Source organism: Amphiura filiformis, chromosome 10 (assembly GCF_039555335.1).
Source record: "Amphiura filiformis chromosome 10, Afil_fr2py, whole genome shotgun sequence".
Lineage (NCBI taxonomy): Eukaryota > Metazoa > Echinodermata > Ophiuroidea > Amphilepidida > Amphiuridae > Amphiura > Amphiura filiformis.
Genome location: NC_092637.1, coordinates 54,172,314 through 54,199,204, shown reverse-complemented (window position 1 = coordinate 54,199,204; position 26,891 = coordinate 54,172,314). Strand labels below are relative to the sequence as shown.

General features: G+C 37.3%; 1 protein-coding gene across 1 annotated transcript in view; it reads right to left on the bottom strand.

Annotated features, from left to right (window-relative positions):
* Window positions 1–23,767, bottom strand: part of LOC140161973 (extracellular serine proteinase-like) — a 33,661-nt gene extending 9,894 nt beyond the window's left edge. Inside the window, exons 1-5 of the mRNA XM_072185265.1 lie at window positions 23,552–23,767; window positions 14,795–14,924; window positions 7,868–7,971; window positions 5,375–5,522; window positions 399–580 (exon numbers count right to left, since the gene is read on the bottom strand). Coding sequence (XP_072041366.1) covers window positions 399–580; window positions 5,375–5,522; window positions 7,868–7,971; window positions 14,795–14,924; window positions 23,552–23,767 — 780 coding nt within the window. The remainder of the gene's footprint in view (window positions 1–398; window positions 581–5,374; window positions 5,523–7,867; window positions 7,972–14,794; window positions 14,925–23,551) is intronic.
* Between the last annotated feature and the right edge of the window lie 3,124 nt (window positions 23,768–26,891).

The window sequence follows — 26,891 nt, the reverse complement described above, 5'->3', positions numbered from 1 at the left end:
AGCAATGTGATGCCACGTGGACACGTGCATTGACATTAGCCAATGTCTATGGGGTTTTCATGTATTTTGGGGTCAAAGGTGAATAAGGGGTCACAACACGGCTGTGTTCGTGGTCTTCGAACACAGCTAATCTAGTTGATATTTTGCTCTCACCGAATGTCCCTTACTGCGAAAGCGCCAGCCCTACACCTATATCAATTTCATACCCCGGGGTGCTAGACGTATTCACAGAGTGAGAAATGATTTCTAGTGGTATCTAAGACGGGATGTGCGGTTCGAGTTGCCGAACCATTACTCACATGGGCAATTTCTAATCAGCATTCACTTTTGACTTTTGACTAAGATGTTTTGCTAAAAAATATTTAAAAAAAACAAGATAAAAAAAAGTGAGCCCTCACCGATGGTTCACGTGCTGGTGAGTAGTTGCAAGCGTCGGCGTTGGAGTTTCCTCCTGCTACTGACATAGGAGCTCCTGCAGCAACAGCGGCCGCAACGGCATCATCAAGAGACTGTGTGGCACCTCCACCGAGAGACATGGATCCAACTCTCATTCCAGTAGCATCGGCGACTGAGTCAACTCCTAGAATGTTGGGAGTTAATAGAAATATATGATGATCGGACATGTGAATGTTAATATCGAATAGGCCACGTGTTCCAAATTAGTGAATATTGCAATTGGGCTATTAGGCCTACAGTTGTGACATTTCAAATGGAGCTGCCAATTTAAGTGACCTCATTTGAAATGTATACTCCCTGTGTGGAAGATTAGGGTTAGGACATCCACAGGGGGTGTATGGAATTCAAATGGAATGACCTAATAATTAGCTCTTGGAAAAAAAGGGGGACGCGACTGACGAAAGTAATTTTGGCTCGCCGCGTGGAAATCTTACACTCCGGTAAGGGTTGCACAGCTCATTGAAGCCATAATGTACGATATCGCTCAAATGTCCCAAAAATCCGGGGCAGTGGGTTGAGGCACCCGCATAATTGAGAAGAAGGATGACGTATACATGACAGACTGTTTTAGATAACTTTTAGATAAATTTGTTTGCATTAACCGCCACTAGTGATGAATCTTAACACAAAAGAGTATAGTGGTTTAGGCTTACATGTAGTTGCTTGTGTAATAATTTATGATCAAGCTCAAATGCGTTCTTGTTCATTTTAATAGTTTATTCAGTATATAGAAACCTATATGAATATCCATTCATATAATAAAAGAACCGGTTTCCAGAGAAGTTCGTTGAATTATGGGACGGGTGAGTAAAATTACGTCACGATTCCATAATAAGAATCCTAGGTCTACTCCCTATTCCTGAAAAATACAACTGCACTTGTTTTGTTTTTTGTTTGTTTGTTTTGTTTCGTTTTAATGATATATCCTGCTTTGCCAAATAAAATATAGCCAAATCCTAATATTTTGGAAAGTTCTAACTAGCGATTTTCTAGAATAGGGAGTATAGGCGCCATATTGAAGAGGGTGAGAGTTCATTGAGGAAATGTTAAAGGTTTCAATTGGTTAGGTCATGCACTTCATGTGCTGTAATACTGGAAGCTAAAAAACTAATTTGATTAAATTGTCCGCAATTCCCGATTACTAAATATACCTACATGTTACAAAACATTCTATATTTAATCTAGATCGTATGACGGTGACTTTGAGATATCTGCGCATCATCACCGTAAAACCAGTCTATGGTAAAACATACTCCTGATTTAGATAAGGTGGAGTTTAAAGCGCATGGCCAATAGCCACAGACTCTCCGGTGGAAAGGTTTACAAACAAGGTTCATGCGTTATAATAGGGATGACCAATGAACAATTAGAACACTCCCATAGACATGCAGGGAGCTCAACTGTGCACTTTCTAAATTGAGCTCATTCTTTTATTTTTCATAATTTGTCTGTAACTATGTTTTGTAACTATCCTGCAAATTACAGCATCATAACTTATTTGGTTTTTCTGTAAGTGTGAGTCAAAATTGGTCCATCGCCACAGTGCGCTTAATTGCCAGTGGCCAAGTGCAGCACTGCTCAGAATGGCACAAAATATTGATGAATAAGATCAGGTGAACACCTTGACCTACTGAGCTGTAATTTGGCAGAGTTGTCGTTATTACCTCTATCATACCCTCTGTAAAAAGGTTATAACAATGGACAAGTAGATCCCGAGTTAAAAATTAAATCACCAGCTTCCCTTTGGAATTTCCAAACACCTTTCGAATCATGTTAAATAGACACCTCTCTGAACATAAAAGTTTCGTGCTCATTTGTTATATTTTTCACCTGATCTCAACCCTAAACATTATCTTATATTTATACCATCTGCACTGACTTGCTGCTATACACGCACAGGAGCTGTACTTTTAAAATACGCGCCTAATCAATAATGAGTCTTTCACTCCATTGTTAAAGTACTGTGCTCCCTGTAGCATATGGAGTGACCAGGTCCTAGAGTACATCACATTTCGCCATACTGCATTTTAGAAACGCTTGATGTTAGAATAAGAACAATTTTAATGGTAATTATTGCACAGGTCACGGCGACCCTGTGACCTTTCCGGAAAAAGCCGAGTGGCAGGTTTTTCAAATAAATATTTTCTGTATAAAAACTGTACCATCAGATAGGTAATGGAATATATGAATATTAACTGTACATCTATCACAACAATTTTTGATAACAACTTGCGTCACAATTGATCTAGTACAGAAGGTAGAGAATATATTTCAATCTTATATACGCCTTTTTTTTTTTTTTTTGGAATTAAGTGAAAAGTAATTCTGTAAAAACTGTAATATTTGTATGTAATTTTCACATTAGACCCGACAAAAGATTACCATTTTGTTGTTATGATAATCTAATCTTTTGATTTCGTAAATAAGATTAGGGGTCTAATGTGGATTTAGGATGCAAACTGAAACAATCCAATGCCTTGTCAAAAGCATTTGCATCAAAATGGAGTTCGGATGCACTTCGTAATACAACTTCCGCCGCTGCGGGAAACCACGTGCACAGCAGAGCACGTGGCCGATATCAAAATCGATTTTGTGTATTGTGTATGTAGGCCTATTCATAGGACCCTCGTATTAATTGTCTCTATGTGCTTGAGAATTCAACATTATAAATAATGGTAGCTTTATTATAATACACCTTAATGTTTTAAGCAGATAAAATTCCAAAATATGATGTAGTAATGAAGTTGCGATTTATTTAATATTATATGCTTAAATTTTCACGATGACACTATCAAGTCCTTCGTGGTCGAGCGGTCTAAGGCGCTGGTCATATGGTATACGTGATAGCGGCGCAGTCCAGCGTGGGTTCGAGCCCCGCCTCTGCCTAATTGAATTTCCTTATTTTTTTTTATTTCATATTATGTTAGGGAAATGTGGTTGGGAGAATGTATGTAAGTGGAGTAAACTAGCACTGACTCTCCAAAGGAGTCACCTGATTATCACAGGAGAGTCAGTTGACTCTACGTGTGGGGTCAATTGACTCTACATTCAGAGTCGTCGACGGAGTCAAGAAATTTGTGGCTCTTCAAGGGAGTCAGACTCTAAAATTGCTTGGCTCTTGACACCATGGAATGTATATTCTCCCATTCCAAGGGGATGGTGGTCAAGCCAAATTTTCTCCATCGTGTCGTCTGACAATCGCCAATGGCGTGAAACTCAGAGTAAAGTCTCCTATACACCTATCCGACTTCGCCATTACTGCGGTGTCCCCGATGTAAAACTGCGGTGTCCCGAGGTCGGGGGTTCCATCCATTATTTATTTTGTGCTATATAGTATTGTACCCGGGAATTGTACACAACAGTGATATTCAATACACAATCATGAGTATTGAATTACGAATTAAATCTCCCGCTCTGGTACATCTGTGTTGCCGTCAATAGAGGGCCAAATACAGTAAACGCTTCTCGGATTGGTGTATTCCGGTAGATCTATACGTTGAATTTTTATCTTGATGTACATCTATGTGTATCATTATTTGGTCTTTTTTCGGACAGTCGGAGTGACCCTGTAATGGAGTCAGGGTGACTCTATTAATGGAGTCTGTGTTACTCTAGGAGCAGAGTCCAGCCACTACGCGACTCTATGTCTAAAATGACTCTATATTTGGAGTCAAATGACTCCTGTGTAGAGTCATCAACAGAGACTCTTCAGCGGAGTCAAGAAATGTATGACTCTTCAAGGCAGTCAAATGACTCCCAATATAGAGTCGTTTTAGACATAGAGTCGCAGAGTGGCTGGACTCTACTTTTAGAGTCACCTAGACTCCAGTTTGGCTTTCAGTGATGGCGAAGAGTGGTGTGGTCCTAGAGTGTGATGGTTTTGTAGCAGATGACAGTATTCATTCAAGCCTATCAAGGTCAGTTATTAGCCACTTGCTGAATGGCTGGGCATTATCAGCTATCAAAGAGATAACTTATGCTGCTGCCAATCACAAAAGAGGTTAAACATTTTGTTAAAACCCAAGAAGTGATATCAGGACAAAGCTGTGCATGTTGGTACTTGATTGTTTGGATTCCTATGTTGAAAATCCCTTGTAGTACATTAGTATTTTCTTATGTGTAGTGTATATTTTTGTGGAAAAAAGGTTCACCTGGACTTTTGATTTTGTGCCACTTCGGCCATTATGGATGATTTTTGGCAAATGTTTTCTAAAAGCATGATTTCAGTGCCTCGGTTTGAAGAAATACTAATGCTATTGACTAGCAAAGTGCCATTTCATAAGAAACCCCTTTGATACTTTCACAATATGCTTGTTTCATATTTGCATATTATATTAAAATAAAGAAATATAAAAAGGTAAATATATGCTTATACCAATTTTACTCACATTGCTATTTTTAGACTTTGTCAATTTATTTCGTTCCAATGACCGGTCAGAATGGGAAACTTGGAAAATTCATAATTCGAAAAGTTTTTGACCGATGTTGACCATTTAACCACCAAAATACTTCTGTTGATGAGTTCCTTCCAGAAAACAATCTTTTGTAACCTAGTTATAATTATGAAATGGCCTAATAATATTTTACCTTACTTTCACCCTCCTGAGGTTTCTATACTAGCAATTGCTTGCATAAGAGGCGTATATTATCGTTTGTTGATTTTTTTCTAAAATGTTTGACATCCTTAAAAGTTTTATAAACAGTTTTTTTACACTTCTAAACTGTTTTAAAACATGAATGAAGTGGTATACAGTAGAGAAATATCCCAATTTACACCTATTTGGGCTATTTTGCTAGGCTAATTAGATAAACGTGGTTTGCCTACGACCAAATAGAATTAATTACCCCTTGGAAGGAATTTATGAACAATCAAAGTTTTTTTCTGGCCCAAGCCGTGTATAGGGATGATAGTACATACCAGCAATAACATTAGTCCAGGAACCAGATCCAAAACAGCTGAGCACACGAACACTTTTCACCATAGAACCGGATGCAACACCATAGATTGTTCCACTGGTAGTACCACCGCAGTGAGTTCCGTGTCCGTTGCAATCTTCGCCTCCATTCTGTAGTAATAAAGTATGAAAGTAACAACGATTTGCAATTATTTCTGATTAATTAATTGACTGACTGATTAGTCTTGTTGGTAGACTAGTGGAGACCACAGGCTGGTATGTAAACCATAAACAACACTCTTGAGTCAGAGTTTTAGTATAGACCTATATAATAGGGGCAGACTCCTGATCAGGGCCGGATTTACCACCGGACCCTGTGGGCACGTGCCCAGGCCACTTCTTAGGCACTAGTATACTCAAGCAACTAACTTGAAGCAAAAATTCTTGAAAAAACTTATGTTACAGTGGTGGGGTGGGGTGACACTTCTATTCGAAGAGCTAGGGGGAAATTGTGTTGCCCTGCAGAGGGGTTAGCAATGAATAAGTTTGAGTCTGTCGATCTTATAGTCTGTCGACCCCCAAGGGTCTGTGATCTTAGTATAGCTTCTTGGTGTAAACACTTTTCATCCATCTTCTGTCGAACCGTATAGAGGTGGGTATTTATTACAGGCATTTACATGGGAATATTTTTGACCTTGCTTTGGCCCAGTTGAGCCCAAATGCATCCTTTGATCTATTTTTGTTTTTAACACGAGAAGCGTTAAGTCGCTGATATATCAAACCAAACCTTTTTGAATAGTGACTACGGTACAGGAATACCTGGTGTAATCTCGGCCCGAGGGGCTCCCCCATATATTGCGTGTCAATTATAGACCCCCTTTTTGAGGGAAAATCTGCAACCCAATGACCCCTTTTTCATCAGCTTAAACCCAATAACTCTCTTTTTTCAAACCTGCCACCCAATGACCACCTTTTTTCATCAGCTTTACACCAAATCTGTACATTTGTGAACAAATTTTACATTTTTGTAGCCATTTAGCTGCAAAATTGCTTGGAACCCCACTGAATGACCCCCTTTTTCGACAAAACCGATAGAACCCTATTCACTTTCATATTTGAGTAACCCCCCCCCCCGGAATCTCGGACCCAGAATGAATGCAGCTCAATCTCAAACATACGTTAGGTTTGACAGAAACTGGCTATAAACTGGTGTGATTTCAACAATTTGAATTTGACCTCTGTATGAGCTTTAACTCTTTTCTGAGCAGGGCTGCATTTTGCCACCAAAGTTTGTTATATTCTTGGAAGTCAGTTTATGATATTAAAACTAAGTTTGAACCTTTAAGCCACACACTACAATTCCTCATTTCTCAGGAAAAGGTTAAATACCACTAATTATTTGGTCAGTGGTTCTTAAGGTCAAATACCACTAATTATGTATTACACGGGTTTCAATGGGAAAATAGCAAATTTCGGGTGGAATTTTCTCATATTCAGAACTATCACAGTTAAATGCCACTGGTATCAGGTGAAACTATATGATATAGATGCCAAACGATCAAAAACTCAACATAGGTTGACCTGAGACTTTTCTTGTTTTAACGCACTGAACCGTAAACACCTTAAAATGGCAGTACGCCCTCGAAGCTAAAAGTTACAATATGGTAGGGCGAATATTTACTAAAACTGAAGCCGTGCGTATGAATTTTGGTACTATTACAACAAAAATGTCATATAATGAGAGAAAATATACCATTTTGAAGCATCAAACCCTAAAAAGTACTTTTTTGGCTATATAATTTGATCAATTTCACCGATTTTAATGCAGTCTTTTCAGATGCCATGCAAACAAATATTTACTCGTCGAATTTCCATGTATCGCTCAGGCCTACCAAAATGGTCAGACAGTAACACGAATTGGTGTTAATTTCACCTTGAGCACATGTGTTGTCTTTTAGGGTCTGGTTTTCCCCCTAGGTCACTCAATACGGGCTATGTAGGACTGCTTGTTTTTTAAACACCAATAATGTGTGATTTCCTCGCATTGACGCCCTCATTCTTTTCAAATTTTATGCCTAATTGTGTACTTTTAAGTACACAATAATTGGGCATAACAATCATGCAAAAAAAGTAGAAATTTAGAAATACCCTGTGAATACTAAGCCTGAAATCCTTTAATTACAGTCAAATTTAAGAGTTTTAAAACCGATGACCCCCTCCCCCACCGGCTTAAATCGCTAATTCCTACATAGAGCTTCACATTTAAGCGGCTAACTGGTTTTCTTTCAATTTACCTCATTATTGCTGCTTAGAAATGATAGAAACCCTACCTTGCCATATTTTCTATAAATTTCTGGGGGGAATACTTTTTTTTTGTATAATTGTTTTTTTTGTATAAATTTTTTTTTGATTTTGATTTATTTATTTTTTGGCGTCGATGGGACAGCGTAGAAATCATATATTTAATCACAAAACTCGCGCGGGAATTTGCTCGCTGTTTGACTGTCAATACTTACACTTGGTTGATAATCCCAGTGGTAAGCTGCACGACCGCCGAAGTCCTCATGGCTATGACGAAGACCAGTATCAATGATGTATACAGTAACTCCGGCTCCGTCACCTATTTGGACGTTATGAAAGAAACAATGTACGTTGGAATTGTAATTGTAGCTTGAGAGTTTGAACAGCAACGGCATTGTACACTTGTCCAGACTAAAGACTTCACAAGAACGTAACGCAGCCGTTACATATACGTCTACCGCCATGATAGCTTCAAAACTTTTAATCGTTTTCACAATATTTTAACATAATTATAGAGGTGGTTTATGTACGCATATTTTGATACACCGGTCACACTATTTCGTTCAATATTAAGGCCCGGTCACACTATGACGGACGATAACCAACGAAAGGTGACGAACGTGAAAATCACAAAATGTTGACGGCAAAGCGACGACAAAAAGAGGACAAACAAGATTCGCTGACGAGTGGGAACGACCTTCAGCGACAACACGACGGCAAGGGACGAAAGGCTGCTGCAGGAAACGGAGACTATCGACCAAAACCGGACGTTGTCTGGGCGGCGAGTGACGATGTCTCGACGGAGCATGACAACAAGCAACGAGGTCAGACGGCTGGCAGCGGATTTGCTTGCGGCAAGGAAAGGCAGCTGACGGTGGATCGCGGCGGTGATGATGCGGGCACGGTGGCGAAGCGGTACATGGTCTACCTCGCAATCGGAGTGTTGCGAGTACGAGCCCCGGCGGTGCCATCGTGTTGTGCACTTGGGCAAGGCGCTTTACCTCACTTGCCTCTCTCTACCCAGGGGTGAAATGGGTAGCTGTTAGGAATATTGTCCATTAAGCGCCGCCCAAAGGTATGAGCATGCCTTAGGCATTGTATGGCAGCTGACATGTTCTAATGACAGCGGAATAAATGTAAAGCGCTTTGATACATGTGAAAGGTGCTGTATAAATATCAACATTTATTTATATTCTTTTATGACGTGACTCAGCGGCCGACATCAAAGCATGCGGATTGTATAGTCCATTTTGTTGTTCCCACTCTTCACAACGTTCTGGTCATCCACTCAAAAATATCAATAATAATCAAAAAATTAATATTAACATCAATATCAACAATAATCAAAAATATTAAAATCAATATCAATAACAATCCAAACTATTAATATCTATATCAATAATAAACAAAATATTAACATCAATATCAATAATAATCAAAAATATTACACATATCAATAATAATTTTTAAAAATTATCAGTAATAGATCCTGTGTCATATACTGGGGTACCCAAAAAGGTGGTTTTGTTACATTTTGATGTGCAGCTTGGATTTCAAAACACTGTCTTTTCAGTATTCCTTCACTTAGAAGATTCAATCAGGTCTTAAATTGAGTCAAATTTATTCTATATTATTCATGTTTTTAACCTGTTTTAAAATAATTTTTAATATTTTCTTATGACGTTTGGCATGAAATGTGCCAAGGGTGGTTGAGGATTAGGAGGAGGGGGATTAGGAGGAGGGATTCGTATCGTAAATTTGATCTAAAACCCCCATTAAAATTTTGAATCTAGTAAAAAAATGTCTAAATGAACTCCCAGACATCTATACCAAGTAAATAAATACAGAAGGTCATTTAGAAGACTAATACTTGCTCCGAATGATTGTAAATGTGGAAAAAAGAGGTGGGCTTAAATCCCACCTACTTTGTGATTGTTTTTGCCCGCACTCTCTCATTTTTTAACCGATTTCCATAAAAACGGTGTCAAAATGCTCAGGAGGATAAACCACTTCAAATGAGTCGTGTAGGTAAAACGTTTGAAACATTTCATTTTTTTACTATGTAACACAAAGGTACCCCCAAGTTCTGCCACAGGACCAATAATCAAAAATAGTAAAATCAATATCAATAATAATCAAAACTATTCTTATCAATAACAATCAAAAATATTAACATAAATATCAATTATTATAATCAAAGATATTAATATCAAAAAATATTACACATATCAATAATAATCAAATATTAATATCAGTATCAATAATAATCAAAAATATTAACATCAATATCAATAATAATAACATATCAATATCAATAATAATCAAAAATATTATATTTTTGATTATTATTGATATTTCTTTATTATGAACTTCAAAATTGCATCGTGGACAGTCTATTGAAATCGAACTGACGTCAAAAAATGTCAAAAATCGCACAAAAAGTTTAAAATCGTGGACCATCGTTTAAAAATCGTAACCGATCGCAGACCACCGTTTCCATAGCGCAGGTACTGGCAAATGACCCGCCATCAACAGTCAACATCCGTCACCCTCCGCACAAAATTCGCAAGTCACTGTCGCACCAAGATCGTTACAATTTCGTCATTTGCCGCAATGTGTCGTCAGGGTTCGAGATGTGACGTCACTTGCCGTTGTTTTTTCGTCAATGGTCGTTGACAACGACTACCAACGAAATTGTGACGACCTCAAAACGACTAAAGACGGTTTCGCACGGTATGGAAACGTCAAAGAAATTAGGGTTGCGGTCTCCAACGAAATCTGAACGGAATCACAATTACTTCTTTTGCCGTCATAAAATTTTCAACATGTTGAAAATTTGCCGACGAACGCGACGAATAATTTCGGCCGTCTGCGGTCGCTAACGGATTCGTCAGCGACAACTAACGGCAACACACGATGAGTTACGGTAAATTCAAAATTGCAATTCGCAGCTTAACGTCGCTTGCCGTTCACCCTTATTCGTCATAGTGTGACCGGGCCTTAACAACACAGCATTATTTAAAAAAAAAAAACAGAATTTAAAAGTTGTATGTACTTACAACGATCAATGGATATAAAACGCAAGCATTGTGCACTTTAAAAAAAAGGGGGGTTCTAAGAAGAACTTAAACTGGTTCTTGAGCTGTCATGTATGTAGAACCAAATTTGCACTTACAAAGATCAATCGATATAAAATGCAAGTATTGTGGCATGTAATACCGCCATTACTGTTTTGTTGTTAATATTGAACAAAATGTGGGCGACATGGGTATCAAAATGCGCGTACAGAAACAAACGCACTGCAGGGTTTATTGTTCTATTGTGTCCGATTTGAGCGCTGACATATTGGAAAATGTTGCCAGTCAATATTCATGAGAGTGTACATTCAGTGTCCAGTTTTCAAAGTTGGGTGACTTGTGTTTGGCAGGTGTTAAATACATCTGACCGGGCGTATCAATTACGTAACGCATAAAGGCATTGATATTATCAAATGGCTGCCAAGTGCTGTTATGTGTTTAGTTTCTAAATTCACTGCAAAAACAGTGTTTAGAAAGTGAAGGCAAGAATGTGTTTAGAAACGTTTTTTTTAGAATATGGATGTCAGATGTCTAGAAATTGAACACCATCACTAACCAATGTTCAGCTTCTAAACGTGTTTACAAAGTGAAGGCAAAATTGTGTTTAAACACTGTTTTTGCAGTATATAATAATTATTACATTTATTTATCATTCTTTCTTTTCCTTTCTCTGTATATCTCTGTATTCTTTCATAGGCCTACACTTTATCACTCCGTCACTCACTAAAGTCAGGTGGGTGATAACGAGCTGTACATCGACGGCTAAAGTGTGCCTTTTGTGCTTTCGGCAAACTCAATCACGCACGTGGGCTTCATGAGAACACAAAGTACCTTTCGAACAAGTAGGCGCTTTCAAGGAACTTTCGTTTGATCACTTATTGACAGTACTGCGCTGTCAGGTCAGTTACCGATTTAATGGCGGAACTCTTTTGTCATGAACAAAAGGTACCTTTCGATGAATAGCTTGTCGGAAAATCAAATCGGCACAAAGGAACAATGCGTTACGTAATATATTGCTCCTCTAGGATTTACTAGCTCCATGGCAGAAACTACCTTTTTGTCTATACTGCGCCAAAAATGAATCCTTACACTTGGAAAAATAATCACAATTTCAAAACTGAACCATATCGGGGCAAATTTGTTTTAAAAAATAGATGCACTATCTAGTCTTGCACATTATGACACCACATTGAATCCAATGTGACCTCAAAAAGTAAAGTTACTAGCAATTGAATAGACGATACAGTTTCTTCAATAAAGCTTTATTTAAAGCAGTTTATATTTCAGTTTTACTTCTCTGTACTTTTCACACCTTTCATTTTATTTGTCAGCTCTTTTTTTTCAGTTTTCTTTTGTTCCTTTCGTTTGAATTAGCACAAATTAGCCATTCACCACTCTCAAACCAGATGTCTTGTCCGTGGAGTTTTGCATAGGCCATTCTGTCACTTTTAAAACTTCGTCTAATCAAATGCTTTTAACTTCAAGTGCTTCTTGAAGTCACATTGGATATGTGACTAAAGACGGTTTCGCACGGTATGGAAACGTCAAAGAAATTAGGGTTGCGGTCTCCAACGAAATCTGAACGGAATCACAATTACTTCTTTTGCCGTCATAAAATTTTCAACATGTTGAAAATTTGCCGACGAACGCGACGAATAATTTCGGCCGTCTGCGGTCGCTAACGGATTCGTCAGCGACAACTAACGGCAACACACGATGAGTTACGGTAAATTCAAAATTGCAATTCGCAGCTTAACGTCGCTTGCCGTTCACCCTTATTCGTCATAGTGTGACCGGGCCTTAACAACACAGCATTATTTTTAAAAAAAACCAGAATTTAAAAGTTGTATGTACTTACAACGATCAATGGATATAAAACGCAAGCATTGTGCACTTTAAAAAAAGGGGGTTCTAAGAAGAACTTAAACTGGTTCTTGAGCTGTCATGTATGTAGAACCAAATTTGCACTTACAAAGATCAATCGATATAAAATGCAAGTATTGTGGCATGTAATACCGCCATTACTGTTTTGTTGTTAATATTGAACAAAATGTGGGCGACATGGGTATCAAAATGCGCGTACAGAAACAAACGCACTGCAGGGTTTATTGTTCTATTGTGTCCGATTTGAGCGCTGACATATTGGAAAATGTTGCCAGTCAATATTCATGAGAGTGTACATTCAGTGTCCAGTTTTCAAAGTTGGGTGACTTGTGTTTGGCAGGTGTTAAATACATCTGACCGGGCGTATCAATTACGTAACGCATAAAGGCATTGATATTATCAAATGGCTGCCAAGTGCTGTTATGTGTTTAGTTTCTAAATTCACTGCAAAAACAGTGTTTAGAAAGTGAAGGCAAGAATGTGTTTAGAAACGTTTTTTTTTAGAATATGGATGTCAGATGTCTAGAAATTGAACACCATCACTAACCAATGTTCAGCTTCTAAACGTGTTTACAAAGTGAAGGCAAAATTGTGTTTAAACACTGTTTTTGCAGTATATAATAATTATTACATTTATTTATCATTCTTTCTTTTCCTTTCTCTGTATATCTCTGTATTCTTTCATAGGCCTACACTTTATCACTCCGTCACTCACTAAAGTCAGGTGGGTGATAACGAGCTGTACATCGACGGCTAAAGTGTGCCTTTTGTGCTTTCGGCAAACTCAATCACGCACGTGGGCTTCATGAGAACACAAAGTACCTTTCGAACAAGTAGGCGCTTTCAAGGAACTTTCGTTTGATCACTTATTGACAGTACTGCGCTGTCAGGTCAGTTACCGATTTAATGGCGGAAGTCTTTTGTCATGAACAAAAGGCACCTTTCGATGAATAGCTTGTCGGAAAATCAAATCGGCACAAAGGAACAATGCGTTACGTAATATATTGCTCCTCTAGGATTTACTAGCTCCATGACAGAAACTACCTTTTTGTCTATACTGCGCCAAAAATGAATCCTTACACTTGGAAAAATAATCACAATTTCAAAACTGAACCATATCGGGGCAAATTTGTTTTAAAAAATAGATGCACTATCTAGTCTTGCACATTATGACACCACATTGAATCCAATGTGACCTCAAAAAGTAAAGTTACTAGCAATTGAATAGACGATACAGTTTCTTCAATAAAGCTTTATTTAAAGCAGTTTATATTTCAGTTTTACTTCTCTGTACTTTTCACAACTTTCATTTTATTTGTCAGCTCTTTTTTTTTCAGTTTTCTTTTGTTCCTTTCGTTTGAATTAGCACAAATTAGCCATTCACCACTCTCAAACCAGATGTCTTGTCCGTGGAGTTTTGCATAGGCCATTTTGTCACTTTTAAAACTTCGTCTAATCAAATGCTTTTAACTTCAAGTGCTTCTTGAAGTCACATTGGATATAATGGGGTGTTATAATGTACCGGATTATTAAAAAGACAAATTTACCCAAATATGGTTCAGTTTTGAAAGCATACTTTTCGGCGCAGTATAATGTAGTGTGAATCCTATAGGTGTATTCTTTTCACGGCTGCATTGCTTTAAACCAAAATAAAAGAGAGAAAGAAACACATTTGATAAAAAAAGCTAAGTGCTATGCTTTTGGGAGCTGCAAAATCCAAAAAGGGGGTCTTCCCGGGGGAACATACCCGTATGGTCATTATTTTGTGTGAAGTCCCTCCCACCCTACACACACCTCCACACCCCGGGGATCTGATGTGGTAGCTTATGAGTAATATTACTATTGATGAAATTACTGATAGTTTGTATTGAATGCGAAATGGAAACTTTGCACACTGGTAATGAGTTTGTTTAAATTAATTTATCTTATCTTTGTACCTTTGTTATATTATTAGTTTTTATTACTTACGTGTTGCAACAGTATCATACCTAAAGTATCATGCCTAAGGGAGGTGTCGTTGATCAACACGGTTTGTTACTTACGTACATTATAGGTGTTATCAAGAAAGAACAGATGGTTAATTGTGTTTTCAACTGATTGAGTGTCCCAGGTTAAAGAAGAAATAAAACAAACAAACAAACAAACAAGAGGTTTCGTTGATCAACACGGTGTGTTACTTACCTGATGGATTGTAGAAGCCATCCATGCCGCTTCGTTCATCAATACGGTCAAGACCCCAAGTGGCGGCGACTCTCTGGGTGTAGGCAATACCATCTTCTTCAACATACTCAACACCATCAAGGGCAAGCAGCTATAGAGTCAAAGTAAAAGACAAAATCAGTGTCCATGTTGACGAGGAACTAGCTTATGCATTATTATTAAGTTTATATTAACACAAAGTATATAACCAAGGATTCTCGAGGAATAATACACTATAGGATAAGCCACACGTTTGCGCAAATGAAGTCAGTTACGAAACATTTGGCCGTTTCTTTCCATTACTATCATACAGGGTGTCCCAAAACAGAGGCCCCGCGTTGCGCCCTCTTTTTCTCCTATTTCTGAAAAGTTGATCAAATATATTGTGGTACGTAACGAAACCTTGAGTCGTTAGCTGTAATAAACTAAAACAATTATATCAATAGGCTTCATACTTTTGAAAATATGCTCTTTTAAAGAAATGTACCCGTTTTCACTCTGTCCACGGAGAAGGTTTCGCTACTAACTGTACATACTATACATACCATGCATAAATATCAAACATTCCTCAATAATAACTTTATAAAATAACTTTTTTTATGGAATGGGCTTTACCGGTGGGTTGATGGGCAATGGATTTTGTTAATAGTGTCATTAATTTGTGGGTAAAATGGGTGCCGAATGGGACTTCTTTTGCTTTACTTGCAATTACTTATTTTTTCTTGGTTATTTATGCCTTTTTGTTTTATAATGTTTCTTAATTTCTTACTTTGTTGTTTCTTGCTTTCTTTTTTTAATTTACAACGTCATTTCTCTTTTTAGGATAAAAGGTAGCCCTAAAAGGCTGTAGTTGGTTTGTCTTTAGTTCTTTTGAAGTGAGTTAACTGTGCTGCTCTGCCCTCCACCTAGTTGCCTCCTTGGCGAATACAGGTTTCAGCCCTGATCCTCATTGCATCAATTGCGTTACGTACCATCCTTGTGCGCCGGATACTTGCGAATGCATTCAGTAATACGTTTGCGAAGATCTTGGATTTTGCCACAAAGGAAACAAATCAACTGGTGTGAGGTCTGGTGATCGTGCAGGCCACTCCACAGCATGAGCCATCCCAACCACTCTGTTTGCTATCCGTGGACAGAGTGAAAAACGGGTACTTTTATTCAAAAGGGCATATCTTCAAAAGTTGTGAGCCGATTGAAATAATGAGGGGCCTCTTTTTTTGGGACACCCTGCATTTTGAAAAACCAAATCGCTGAGGTGTTAGTTCAATATGATAGGAAAATATTTGAACCGATTCCCATAAATTGGCTAAATAAGCTTTTTGGTGTTTTTTTTTTTTTGGGGGGGTCTTCTTTTGTCGAAAAACTCCCAACTGTCAATCAAATCAAAATAAGGAATAAGTCTTGTTTTACTATTGAAGTAGTACGTACGGTACCAAACTCCCTAGCAACTGTCATTGAAACTGTCAATGTGTCAATTAAACTGCCGTAAAGTGACTTCACTTTTTATACAGGGGTTGCAAACGAGTGTCACGGCCCTGATATAACGCCCACATGGATGTCTGGGATCAGCTTACAGTCACATCGTCGATAACACATGAATTATATGGTTAAAATAGATTCCACACAATGTAGCCTTGGGAAAAGGATAAAGGGCATTGGATCTCCATTATTGTCCAAAATAGGTAACAGAATTAGTATTATTGACCTCATCCTAACTGCAAAGTCTGGAGGAATCAGTGAGCACGTCAATTAATAATAATACCTGTACAAAAATAGAGCTAATTCCAAACAGTTAACGCAGTGAAGTTTATTAATGCGTGGGATCTTTTAAAGTTTCTTTGGAAGATTTCTTGTACTCTCTTTGCAGTCTGCCGACAGAACCCCGGAGCCGACGTTTCTTTTGAAAAGTCAAGTTTGTGTGACTTCAGAACTACGCATTGACCAAATGTAGGTTTTAAAAGTCAAAACTTCAAGTGTTTCTTACAATATTTTTCAAATTTTCAAATTTTATGTCATTAAATGAAAGAGCCCACTTATATTGTCTATATACTAGCCTCATTTTAATGAGCAATGACCAATTCTCTTTAAATTGCAAATCTTGTGAACAAAGTTACTATTTTCGCCTGTTTTGTCAAACGGTTGTAAATTCAATGAACTATGTTTTTGCTAAAGAGCTCTTGCAAATTGATATGGATATATTTTTGGCGCTGTCAATAAGAAGTTTAATACTTTTAACTAATTTCACTGTTTGTTTTTTATTCATGCTGTTTGTATCAAGTAAACATAATTTTTACCATTAAAAAAGTTGTTAAATTCCTTTAAGGGTTGTGTAAAGCTATATCAGGTGGGTAGGGGTAAAAATAACATTATTGCCATTTTGACCAAAACACGTACGCATTTATGATTTGCCAAACAGAAAATAACACCTAAAAGTATCATTTTTTAATCATTTTACATAAATACGACTTTCCACGATTTACAAAATGTTTGTACCGGGTGTGCCTGTTGTCAAGTCGATGACAGACACTCGTACCAACCTTGAATAATTATACTGAATTGTGATGTAACATTCCGTACAGAGGGTATTCAATACGGCGTGACAGAGCCATTATCATTCAAATAAAAGTCTGGCCTCCATAAGGTAACAATAAAACAGGTAATAGGTATGACTGGTCGTGGAATCGATCTAGAAACCTGTCTCGCTGTCATCTTAAGCTACAGGGTGTCACTTGCATTTATTATGGAGTGCAGAATTAACCATCCATTTGTTGCCGAAATGAGTAACATGTAATTGTGGACATAGCTTGTTCTTGCTCTGAGCCCTCGTAATATTGAAAACACATGAAAAAGGTCACTTAATCCAATATCAAGAATTATTCAGTGTTTCAAGCTCTACATCTGTGCCAAATTTGGTGTATGTCCTATGACAACTGTATGATTTCTACACATAATTGCAAAGTAGGCCTACGCGATAGTGATAAAGCAGCAATGTCTTGTGCTTATGAAGCCTTTGCGCTGTAAATTACACACATGCAATTTTTACACATGCAAAACATCCAGTTTTAAGAATATGCAATATCACGCCAAAACGAATGAAGTTTTTGCAATGAAAGTAACACAATAAGTAGGTGACATTTATGCCATTGTATTTCACGTACCGTACTCAAATTAAATACAATGTTGATTAATGTTTTCAAACACGGTATAGATCATTCTGGAACACCCTGTATCTTAAAACCGTCCTTCAACACAGGTGACAGTGTAATTGTTATATTGTTCCGGTCCATTTATGACATAGCCTTCCTGTTTTAATACACGATGATACAATAAAACATGAGATCGGTTTGAATGGTTGTGGAATCAAACTAGAGACCTGTTCCTTTGTCACATTAATAGACCTGATAAATCAAGCGGAACAATTTCATGACAAATCCTTTCACAGAATTGACCGTGTTTCCAGCGCTGCAGTGTTGGTATTAACTTTGGGCTTCTTATGAATTGATTGTCAATACATTATAGGTATATACATTAAAACTCAAACGGGAGAAAGAATCGCGTATACGCACCTTAGAACATTTTAAACACTGTTTTAAAATTGTATATTACAATTTATTTACATTAACATTGTACCCTAAATAACATGGACATTTGGGTGATATATTGATGTAGTTACGGGCCATATTTAGTGCCGATTTGTCCCAATTTGCTTTTGACTTGCCTGGCAACACTCCATAAAACATGGCTATAATTGAAGACCGAATTAAAAAGACTAGTTTGCGTCTGACGTCAGGGCAAAGGCGAGACGTGATTGGTTACTGACCTGCGCAGTACGGCATTTTTGGTCTGGTTGACAGGACGTCATACGCAAACTAGTCTTTTCAATTCGGTCTTCAATTATAGTCGTGTGAAGAAGCTTGAAGACAGGGGAAGTTGGAGACCCATAAGGAATTATATTAATTTGTTCTCAAACGGAATCATGATAATAATCGTAAGTAAAAGTAGTTAAATAACATAGCGCTATTAGCTCGCCTATGAACCTTGGTATTCGTTAGTTAACCGGATAAATAACTGACAAATTTGTACCAAAATTGGCGTTAACTCGTTACTGTCGAAAATGTACAAAATATGGCTTCCGTGAATCTAAACAAATTGATATTTAAAATTGGTTAATTGTATTACCATAAATCGAACATGGACATGTAGGATGGTATCTCTAGAAGTCTTTTTGCCTGAAAAATTGGAATTTTGTTGAATTTAGAGTAACAAAATAACATGCGCCAGCGACAGTGGTCGACGAGAGTGTAAAATCAGGTAGTATTTTGTGTATTGACGAGCTTCAAACATGCCTTCGTTGCATTCCGAAGTCGCAAATATCTATCATAATTCTTATTTCAAGGTCCTGTAAATACCTCAGCAAAAATATAGGGTCATCGTCCAACACGGACTGCTCGAAAAAAAAAACTGCGTGGGCTGTTATGCGTCGTTATATGTACAGGCATATTTGAAGAATTTCCTATCAACTAATAATATTAAGATTGCTAAAATATTAATCTAAAGACTTCATTCTTTCATGTGCACCATAAATTTTGCACCTGAGATAGATATTGCTAGGCAAAATTTCACAGCAAACATGGCAGTTTTCTCCCATTTCGGAGATATTTGAGACAATACAGCTCGACCCCTTAAGTGCCAGCAGATAAACGAGATCTAACGACACTATGTGTCTCTCTAATATGGCGGCCTGGTGCCTCCACAAGTATAAACCTTTCGACATGCGATATAAATTTTCTTTTATTTACGATTTAGCAAAGGAATACATAGTATAATGCACACAGGTTGGAGATATCGATGATGTATTTTATTGACATTCTATATAGGTAAAATTATTCGACGGCATAATAATATGCCCTTCCTGACTGCCGTTCTGCCCTCAAAATATGTCCTCTAACGACGGCTAAAATAGTACCGGTACAAAATGTTGCACCAAATGGCGTCATTTGCACCTCAAATTTAAAAAAGAACCGCAATGGCTGCTTCATAGCCATTGAGTGGGGCTTTGCAGTTTTCTTTTATTTCATGTGGCACTTCATTAAAACTATTTGAGGAAACCAGGTACATGATAAAGATTTAGGGGAGTAGACCTGGATTCAGGTTCCTGCGCACGCGCTGCAATAACCAATTTCCTGATCTAGTGCACTACACATTTGCGATGTATTCCGTATTCAAGATTTAGGGGGAGTAGACAGAGATTGAGGTTCCTGCGTCTGACTTACCTTCTCGACAAGGAAGTCGGGGATATTCACGGCTAGGCCATTTGATGGAACTGTATTTGTATTTAACGACTGCATTCAGCTCAGAGAATGCAGCAGAAGAAATAAACTTGTCTTGATTTACACCTTCCTGCGTGGGAGATAACAAAAACCAAATCATTATCATAATAGAGCATTAAGAGGTTTGGGCTTTTCCAGTTGAGCCACTATTGAAGGCTTGACCTTAATCTCCCACACTGTGGTATGTGTTCCAGATTGAGTCACCCATTCAGGCAACTCTATTTGACCCCCCCTGTGTGGGAGAAGTTATGTCTTGTTTAGAGGGCGTATACAGTCATTTTCCTTAACTAGTAACAAACGCACGGCGCATGCGCGAGCCGGGAAATTCAAGCTTGCTGAAGTGTTGGTTTTGAAACGTAAACAAAGCCGAATGCCAAAACGACTCCATGCAGAAAATGACTTCTTTTATACAACTAAGCAAACTTACAACAATCACTTCAAGGAATATACACACTAAAGTCATATCTAGCTCATATGTCAAAAAGAAGCTGAAATAAGCGAGAAAGATAAGCGAGAAAGGGTTGACATTTCCTCACATTTTCGGTCAAAAAAGTTTTCGAAAAAAATCATATTTTTTGGCCTAAAAATTGGCCATAAAAGTTCCCGTACACCACCAATTTCATGATTTTTGTCCTCAAAAATTATCTGAGTAATCTTCATATAGTGTTTTCTAGTCAATTCCCCGGGAGACAGGAAAATGGCCATACAGAAAAAAAAAAGATATTTTATTTTATCCACAAATTGACACCTGAGTCGGGGCGTTGCAAACGTCCCATACTAAGAATTAAGTGGATTCTGATTCTGAATTGCTGGATTCTGAATTTGTGAATTCTTCAAAGGGTCGTGTTGTCCTTGCGGGGTTTAGCCCCCCCAGCCACTACGGCGAGAAGAATGAGTACTCTCATGATTGGTCCTGTTTGTTCTGTACGCAATAAAAGAAATGACATGATTGGCTATAACTTAAGAAGGCTAATTATGATAATTATATTGAGCCATTCAGCAACGTAGTACGAATCAGATGTACAGCTGAGGATTGAGTTTCAATATTTAGCAGCTGTATTTTGATTGGATACTCAGATTAATATATCACATACTTCACCAATCAGAGACGCTGTATGAGAGATAGTAGTTCTTGTGGGTTAGAATTGTTGTATTGTATCGTAACCGGATAAGGATTGGTTACTCAATTAAAGAGATTACATGATTGGCTACAAGAAGGCTACATGTGATTTATTGAGTCAATCAGCAACGTGGTACGAATCAGATGTATAGCTGAGGAGTGAGTTTCAATATTTAGAAGCTGTATTTTGATTGGTCACTCAGAATAATACAATTGGTTACTCGAATGAACATATCGCATAATTCACCAATCAGAAAACGTTTAAATGTCGGGTTATATAAAGGGTACATTAATGGTACAAAACGTTTTCATAACATTAAAAACATTTCTTGGTAATTTACTGCACAGCAAACACAAATGTTTTACAGAAACATGTCGGGTTATATAAAGGGTATAAAAACGTTTTAATAACATTCCAAAAACATTTTTGAAAACTTGGTACAAATCATTCTAAACAGGATGTTATTTTGGGGTTGAAAAAATATTATGCAAAAATTGTTTGCCCAAAATATTTACAATAAGGTTTTTAAAATGTTTTCACGACCTCTAAATAACCCGAAATTTAAATATTATTAAAACGTCTTGTAAAAAACATTTTAAGAACATTTCTGTGTTTGCTGGGTGCAAATATTTTAACATAATGTTATTTAAGTGTAGACAAAAAATTTGGCCAAAAATGTTTGCAACAAATAGTTTGCAATGACATTTCGAAAACATTATAAAAAATATTGTTGTAGTGTGTTTTCATACAAAACGTTTTAAAACGATTTCATGACCTTTATATAACTTTTTTTTTTAATGTTATTAAAACGTTTTTACCTAAACTAAGACCCAAAATATAACTTCTTTAAAACGTTTTTGTGTTTGCTGGGTCATAATTCACCAATGAGAGACGCTGTATAAATGTAGTAGTTCTAATGGGTTAACGTTTTGTATTGCATCGTAACCGGATAGCGATTGGTTACTCAGATGAACATATCTCATTATTCTCCAATCAGAAACGTTGTAAGAAAGACAGTAATTAAAATTATATTTCTGAACATTTCAGGAAACAGTACAAGATTCAGAAAACCTTTTTATCATCATATGCAGAACACAAAATGGGATTCGATTACTCCGTTACCGAGATAGAACGGGCCTGCCAGTTGCCATATCAATTCAACAGAAGAAGTCTAGGTTTTAGATTTATTAAGAACTCCCTTAAGAATCACCGAACCAATACTAGACTTGTTTGTACTCATTTTAAGGCGTTTTTCATGCTAATTCTAAATATCGTGATAATTTTGTGGAGAGAATTGATGAAAGTTAGTTTACACCTGCGCCTCATCAATATTAAACCAACAGTGATTGGCAGCTACATTAGATACATAACAAATAAAGTAACGAAGTTCTACACAAAGCTTGCAGAACACAAATCAGTTAATGTCAAAAGTTTTATCAGGGCTCAAACAAAAACCTTCAACAACAAAAATTCACAAATCGCAGCCCAAAATCACGTAATTGGGTGGGAGGAGCCTCAGATCATAGACCACGAAGCAGAAAAAACAACTCGTTGGCTGAAAGAAGCAATCGGGATTGGAAGTAGTTTGCATCTCTCCACGCGGACGACAAGATTCAATTTCTTTTTTATTCAAAAATTTCAGAATTGTACATGTTCATGACCGTATTTGGAATCAGCTTGAAAAGGGCAGTACAATGTATACAAGCAAGCCTAGTATTGACTCGAGGCTCTTGAGGTAACGCGTTATAGTAAAGCAGTGCTCGAGGGCATAAACCAGCATGGAAAACTCATTAATTACGTTGTCGGCAAGGGTCAGTTATCCTGCATTGCGTAACAGAAACTGTCTTACCATCTTCCATCTCTAGTACTTCCATGATTAAAGTAATAAAGCAATATAGTAAAGGAGATACAAGAAGTATTGTATTGCCTTACCGTTTCGTCTGCAGGTGACATGTTTCAATTTGTTTTTAATTAAAAAAATTCAGAATTGTAAATTTGCATGACCATAATTGGAATCAGCATGATGACGTATTCAAATGAGTACAATAAGTATTGGTTCAGTAGTTCTTAAAATAGCTCTTGATATTTAAAAAAATCTCAAAACTTTGACCATTTATGTTGAAGCCTATATGGCTAACACACGGAGCAAAATAAAGTAATGAAGTAATGAAGTGATGAAGTGATGAAGTGATGAAGTGATGAAGTGATGAAGTGATGAAGTGATGAAGTGATGAAGTGATGAAGTGATGAAGTATGAAGGAGACACAAGAAGTATTGTATTGTCTTACCGTTTCGGGCTTGCTTGTCCACTGAATTCGTTCCAGGCAGAAAGTGACTAGAAGCTGAGCTGCAGGGTGTTTTATACTTTTGACACCAATTGAAAAGTAATAACATCTAATAAACATGATAAGGTTATCAGCGATTGTTGACTTGAACATGAACATGACTTCCACTTGAACATCTGCATCCGATCCCACACGATAGGCAAACCATTTCTGACCCATTCCGACACAACGTGGAAGATTTTGGTGTACCTCTTAATCCCGGAATATGTCAAAAATTTACTTTCCAAGATTTTGGTGTAGTTGAAGACTCGGAATATGTGAAAATATTACTTTTTAAGATTTTGATGCAAGACCCGGATAATGTCAATGAGAACTCTACTTGCGAATCCTTGATGATGAGAGGAATACATCGGTATCAAGAATGGGATGGAAAACTTTGACCTTCGACTCCCGTATAATCGCCCGTGGATTTTAAATTTTCATGACCATATTTGGATACATCATGAAAAATGCATTAAAATGAGTACAAACAAGCCTAGTATTGGTTCAGTGGTTCTTAAGAAAACTCTTGAGATTTTGAGAAAATACCTCAAAACTTAAAGACCATTATCTCCCAAGTAGGTCTGCAGTTATGTTCCGAGTTTTGTGGTAACGGGTCTGATTTTATCAATAACTATGAGTCGTCAATAATTTGGGCTATTCCATTTAAAAAACACGTTCCCTGTGGATTTTGCTGCCGTCTTAATTAATGCTCTGTGTGCTAGCCATAGACTTCAACATAAGAAGTCCAAGCTTTGAGATATTTTCTCAAAATATCAAGATCTATCTCATGAACCACTCAACCAATACTAGGCTTGTTTGTACTTATTTTATAATGTATTTATCCCCATAGCGGTTTAACCTTATATTTACACTTAGCCCTAGAACTACTGGGCCGTATGTTGTAACACGAACTACGAAGTGGGGGTTGTTGCAACCCCACCCCTCAATTTTCAATTATAAACGTCATATACTGTTATATTTGGTACTAATGTATAGCTATGGTATCCAGTGACACCAAACAAAAGTACAAACATTCCCCACATAATGTCGCTATGACGTCATAATGTGAGAGCGCCCATGCAGTTTTGGAAAAATCTGGCTATGTACTAAAGTACAGGCAAAATTGATTTGTGGCTAAAAAAAGTCGACACAAAAGTCGACACAACTAACAAGTAAAAGTCAGTATCTCTTAAAATAAGTTCACAAGAGCGAAATGACAATCACCAAAATCACTGGGGCCTCAACAACCACCTCCCCGCCCCCTTCCCGGTCCTACCCCCGGGTAAAGTGTTGGGGTAAAATTCTATGAGCACAAAGCATGTATCTAAGATTAGCTTAGGTCGTTTGGGCGTAACGTGCGTTTTTTATGACGGATAAAAAATCTTAGAGGATCAGTCCCCGTCGTAGTTCTAGGGTTAATTAAGGTATAATTTGTCTTGGTTCCAATCTCTACCATGGAAAGTTTACTGTATCTTTATAAACATAATGATTGTTCTAGATTTGGGTTTCTGAGGCGCAAAAGTTTAATTGCAATTATGTCGAACCACAAACCAAAACTGGTTGCATGATGTACGAGATTGGGCTACGAGTAAACATCTTTCCATTTAGCACACATTTTTCTATTTAGCTTCAATTCAACATGAAAATTCTTGAGTATTTCGTAGTATGTCATTGGTGGTGTTTACCAATAAATACCGATATTTCCCACCAGGTTAGTTGTGCCACACAAAAAATTACTAGCATTCCAAGTCAATGCAAAATTATGAAACATGGTCTTCATGTATGGCATGGTCTTTTTTAAATCAGTTCTTGTTCATGCTTATTTCAAATATGGTCAGGAAATGTACAATTCTGACAAAAGTTTAACCTGTCGTCTGAGTTAATTCCAGATGAACATTTTGGGCAATCCAGAAAGAAATAAGCCATACAGAAAGGGCGCACCAACCCCATTCCCCACCCCAAGGTTTTCCATCCGTCATTAAGAAAATGCTCGTCTTAACGCCCAAACGACCTAAGCTAATTGTATAGATCCATCCCTTGCGCTCATTTTAGAATGATAAAATATTTACCCCAACACCTTACCCGGAGGTAGAACCGACCATCAAAAATTACCATAGAGGGAGGTTGGTGAGGCCAAAAATAGGTTTCTACATAGGCCTACAGTAAAATTTTAATTTCGCACTTGTAAAATTACTCCAAGAGAAATTGACTTTTTACTTTTTTGTTTGTTTGAACAGGTCATTTCATTTGATATCTAAAATTTGATGGCAATCACATATTCCTAGAAAATCAAAATTGAGAAATTCTAGCTGTGTACAAAACAAAGCCAGAATTTGTCAATTTTGCAAGAGTGCGCTCACATTATGACGTCATTGTGACATTATTTGGAGAATGTTTGTACTTATCACTGGATAGAGGAGATTCGTAGCTGTACATGGGTACCAAATATAACGGTATATGACCTCCAAAATATGCGTAGTCTGTGGTGCAAAAAGTTTTAGTAACCGCTAAAATTAACTCAATAACCGCTTCACCCAAATCTTTTGGGTGAGCGGCCACTGGATTTCAGCAGTTCTCGGGGTATTTCGGGGTTTTTTTCAGGGATTGCTACGGTCAAAATGCCCTATAGTAGGGCTATTTGAAATTTGAAATTTTTTTTAATTGAACAAATCTAAAGACTGCACAAAAGTAACGCAGCTGTTATAGATACGCCTATAGCGTCAGAACTAATAATTGTGTTCACATTATGTCAACATAGAAGAAGGATGATTTATTTACGCGCATTTTGATACCCCATTCGTCCAATTTCGTTTAATATTAGCAACACAGCAGTATTTGTAAAGATAAATACCCGAATTTAAAAGTTGCAGCTATTTGTATTGAATTGCATTCAGTGCGAGGATAAATGGAGGATTTTACGTGCCACAATGCTTGCGTAATAACCATTGATGGCTGTAAACTGCAACTTTTAAATTCGGGTATTTTTAAGCACTACTGTGTTGTTAATATTGAACGACATTTGACAAATGGGGTATCACAATGCCGGTAAAAAAATCATCCTTCTTTCTATGTAGAAATATTGTGGAAACAATTATTAGTTCTGAAGCTATGGGCGTATTTATAACAGCTGCGTTACTGTTTGTGCATACTTTAGTTGAATTAGACATATTTGACAATTGTTTGGAATTCCAAAATCTTCCATACTTATACCACTTTTTATGGATTCAAATGGCTGGATCTGGAATAATTGAAACTGTTGAATTTGGATGGAATTCAAAAATCTTTGACAGTGGGGTGTGGT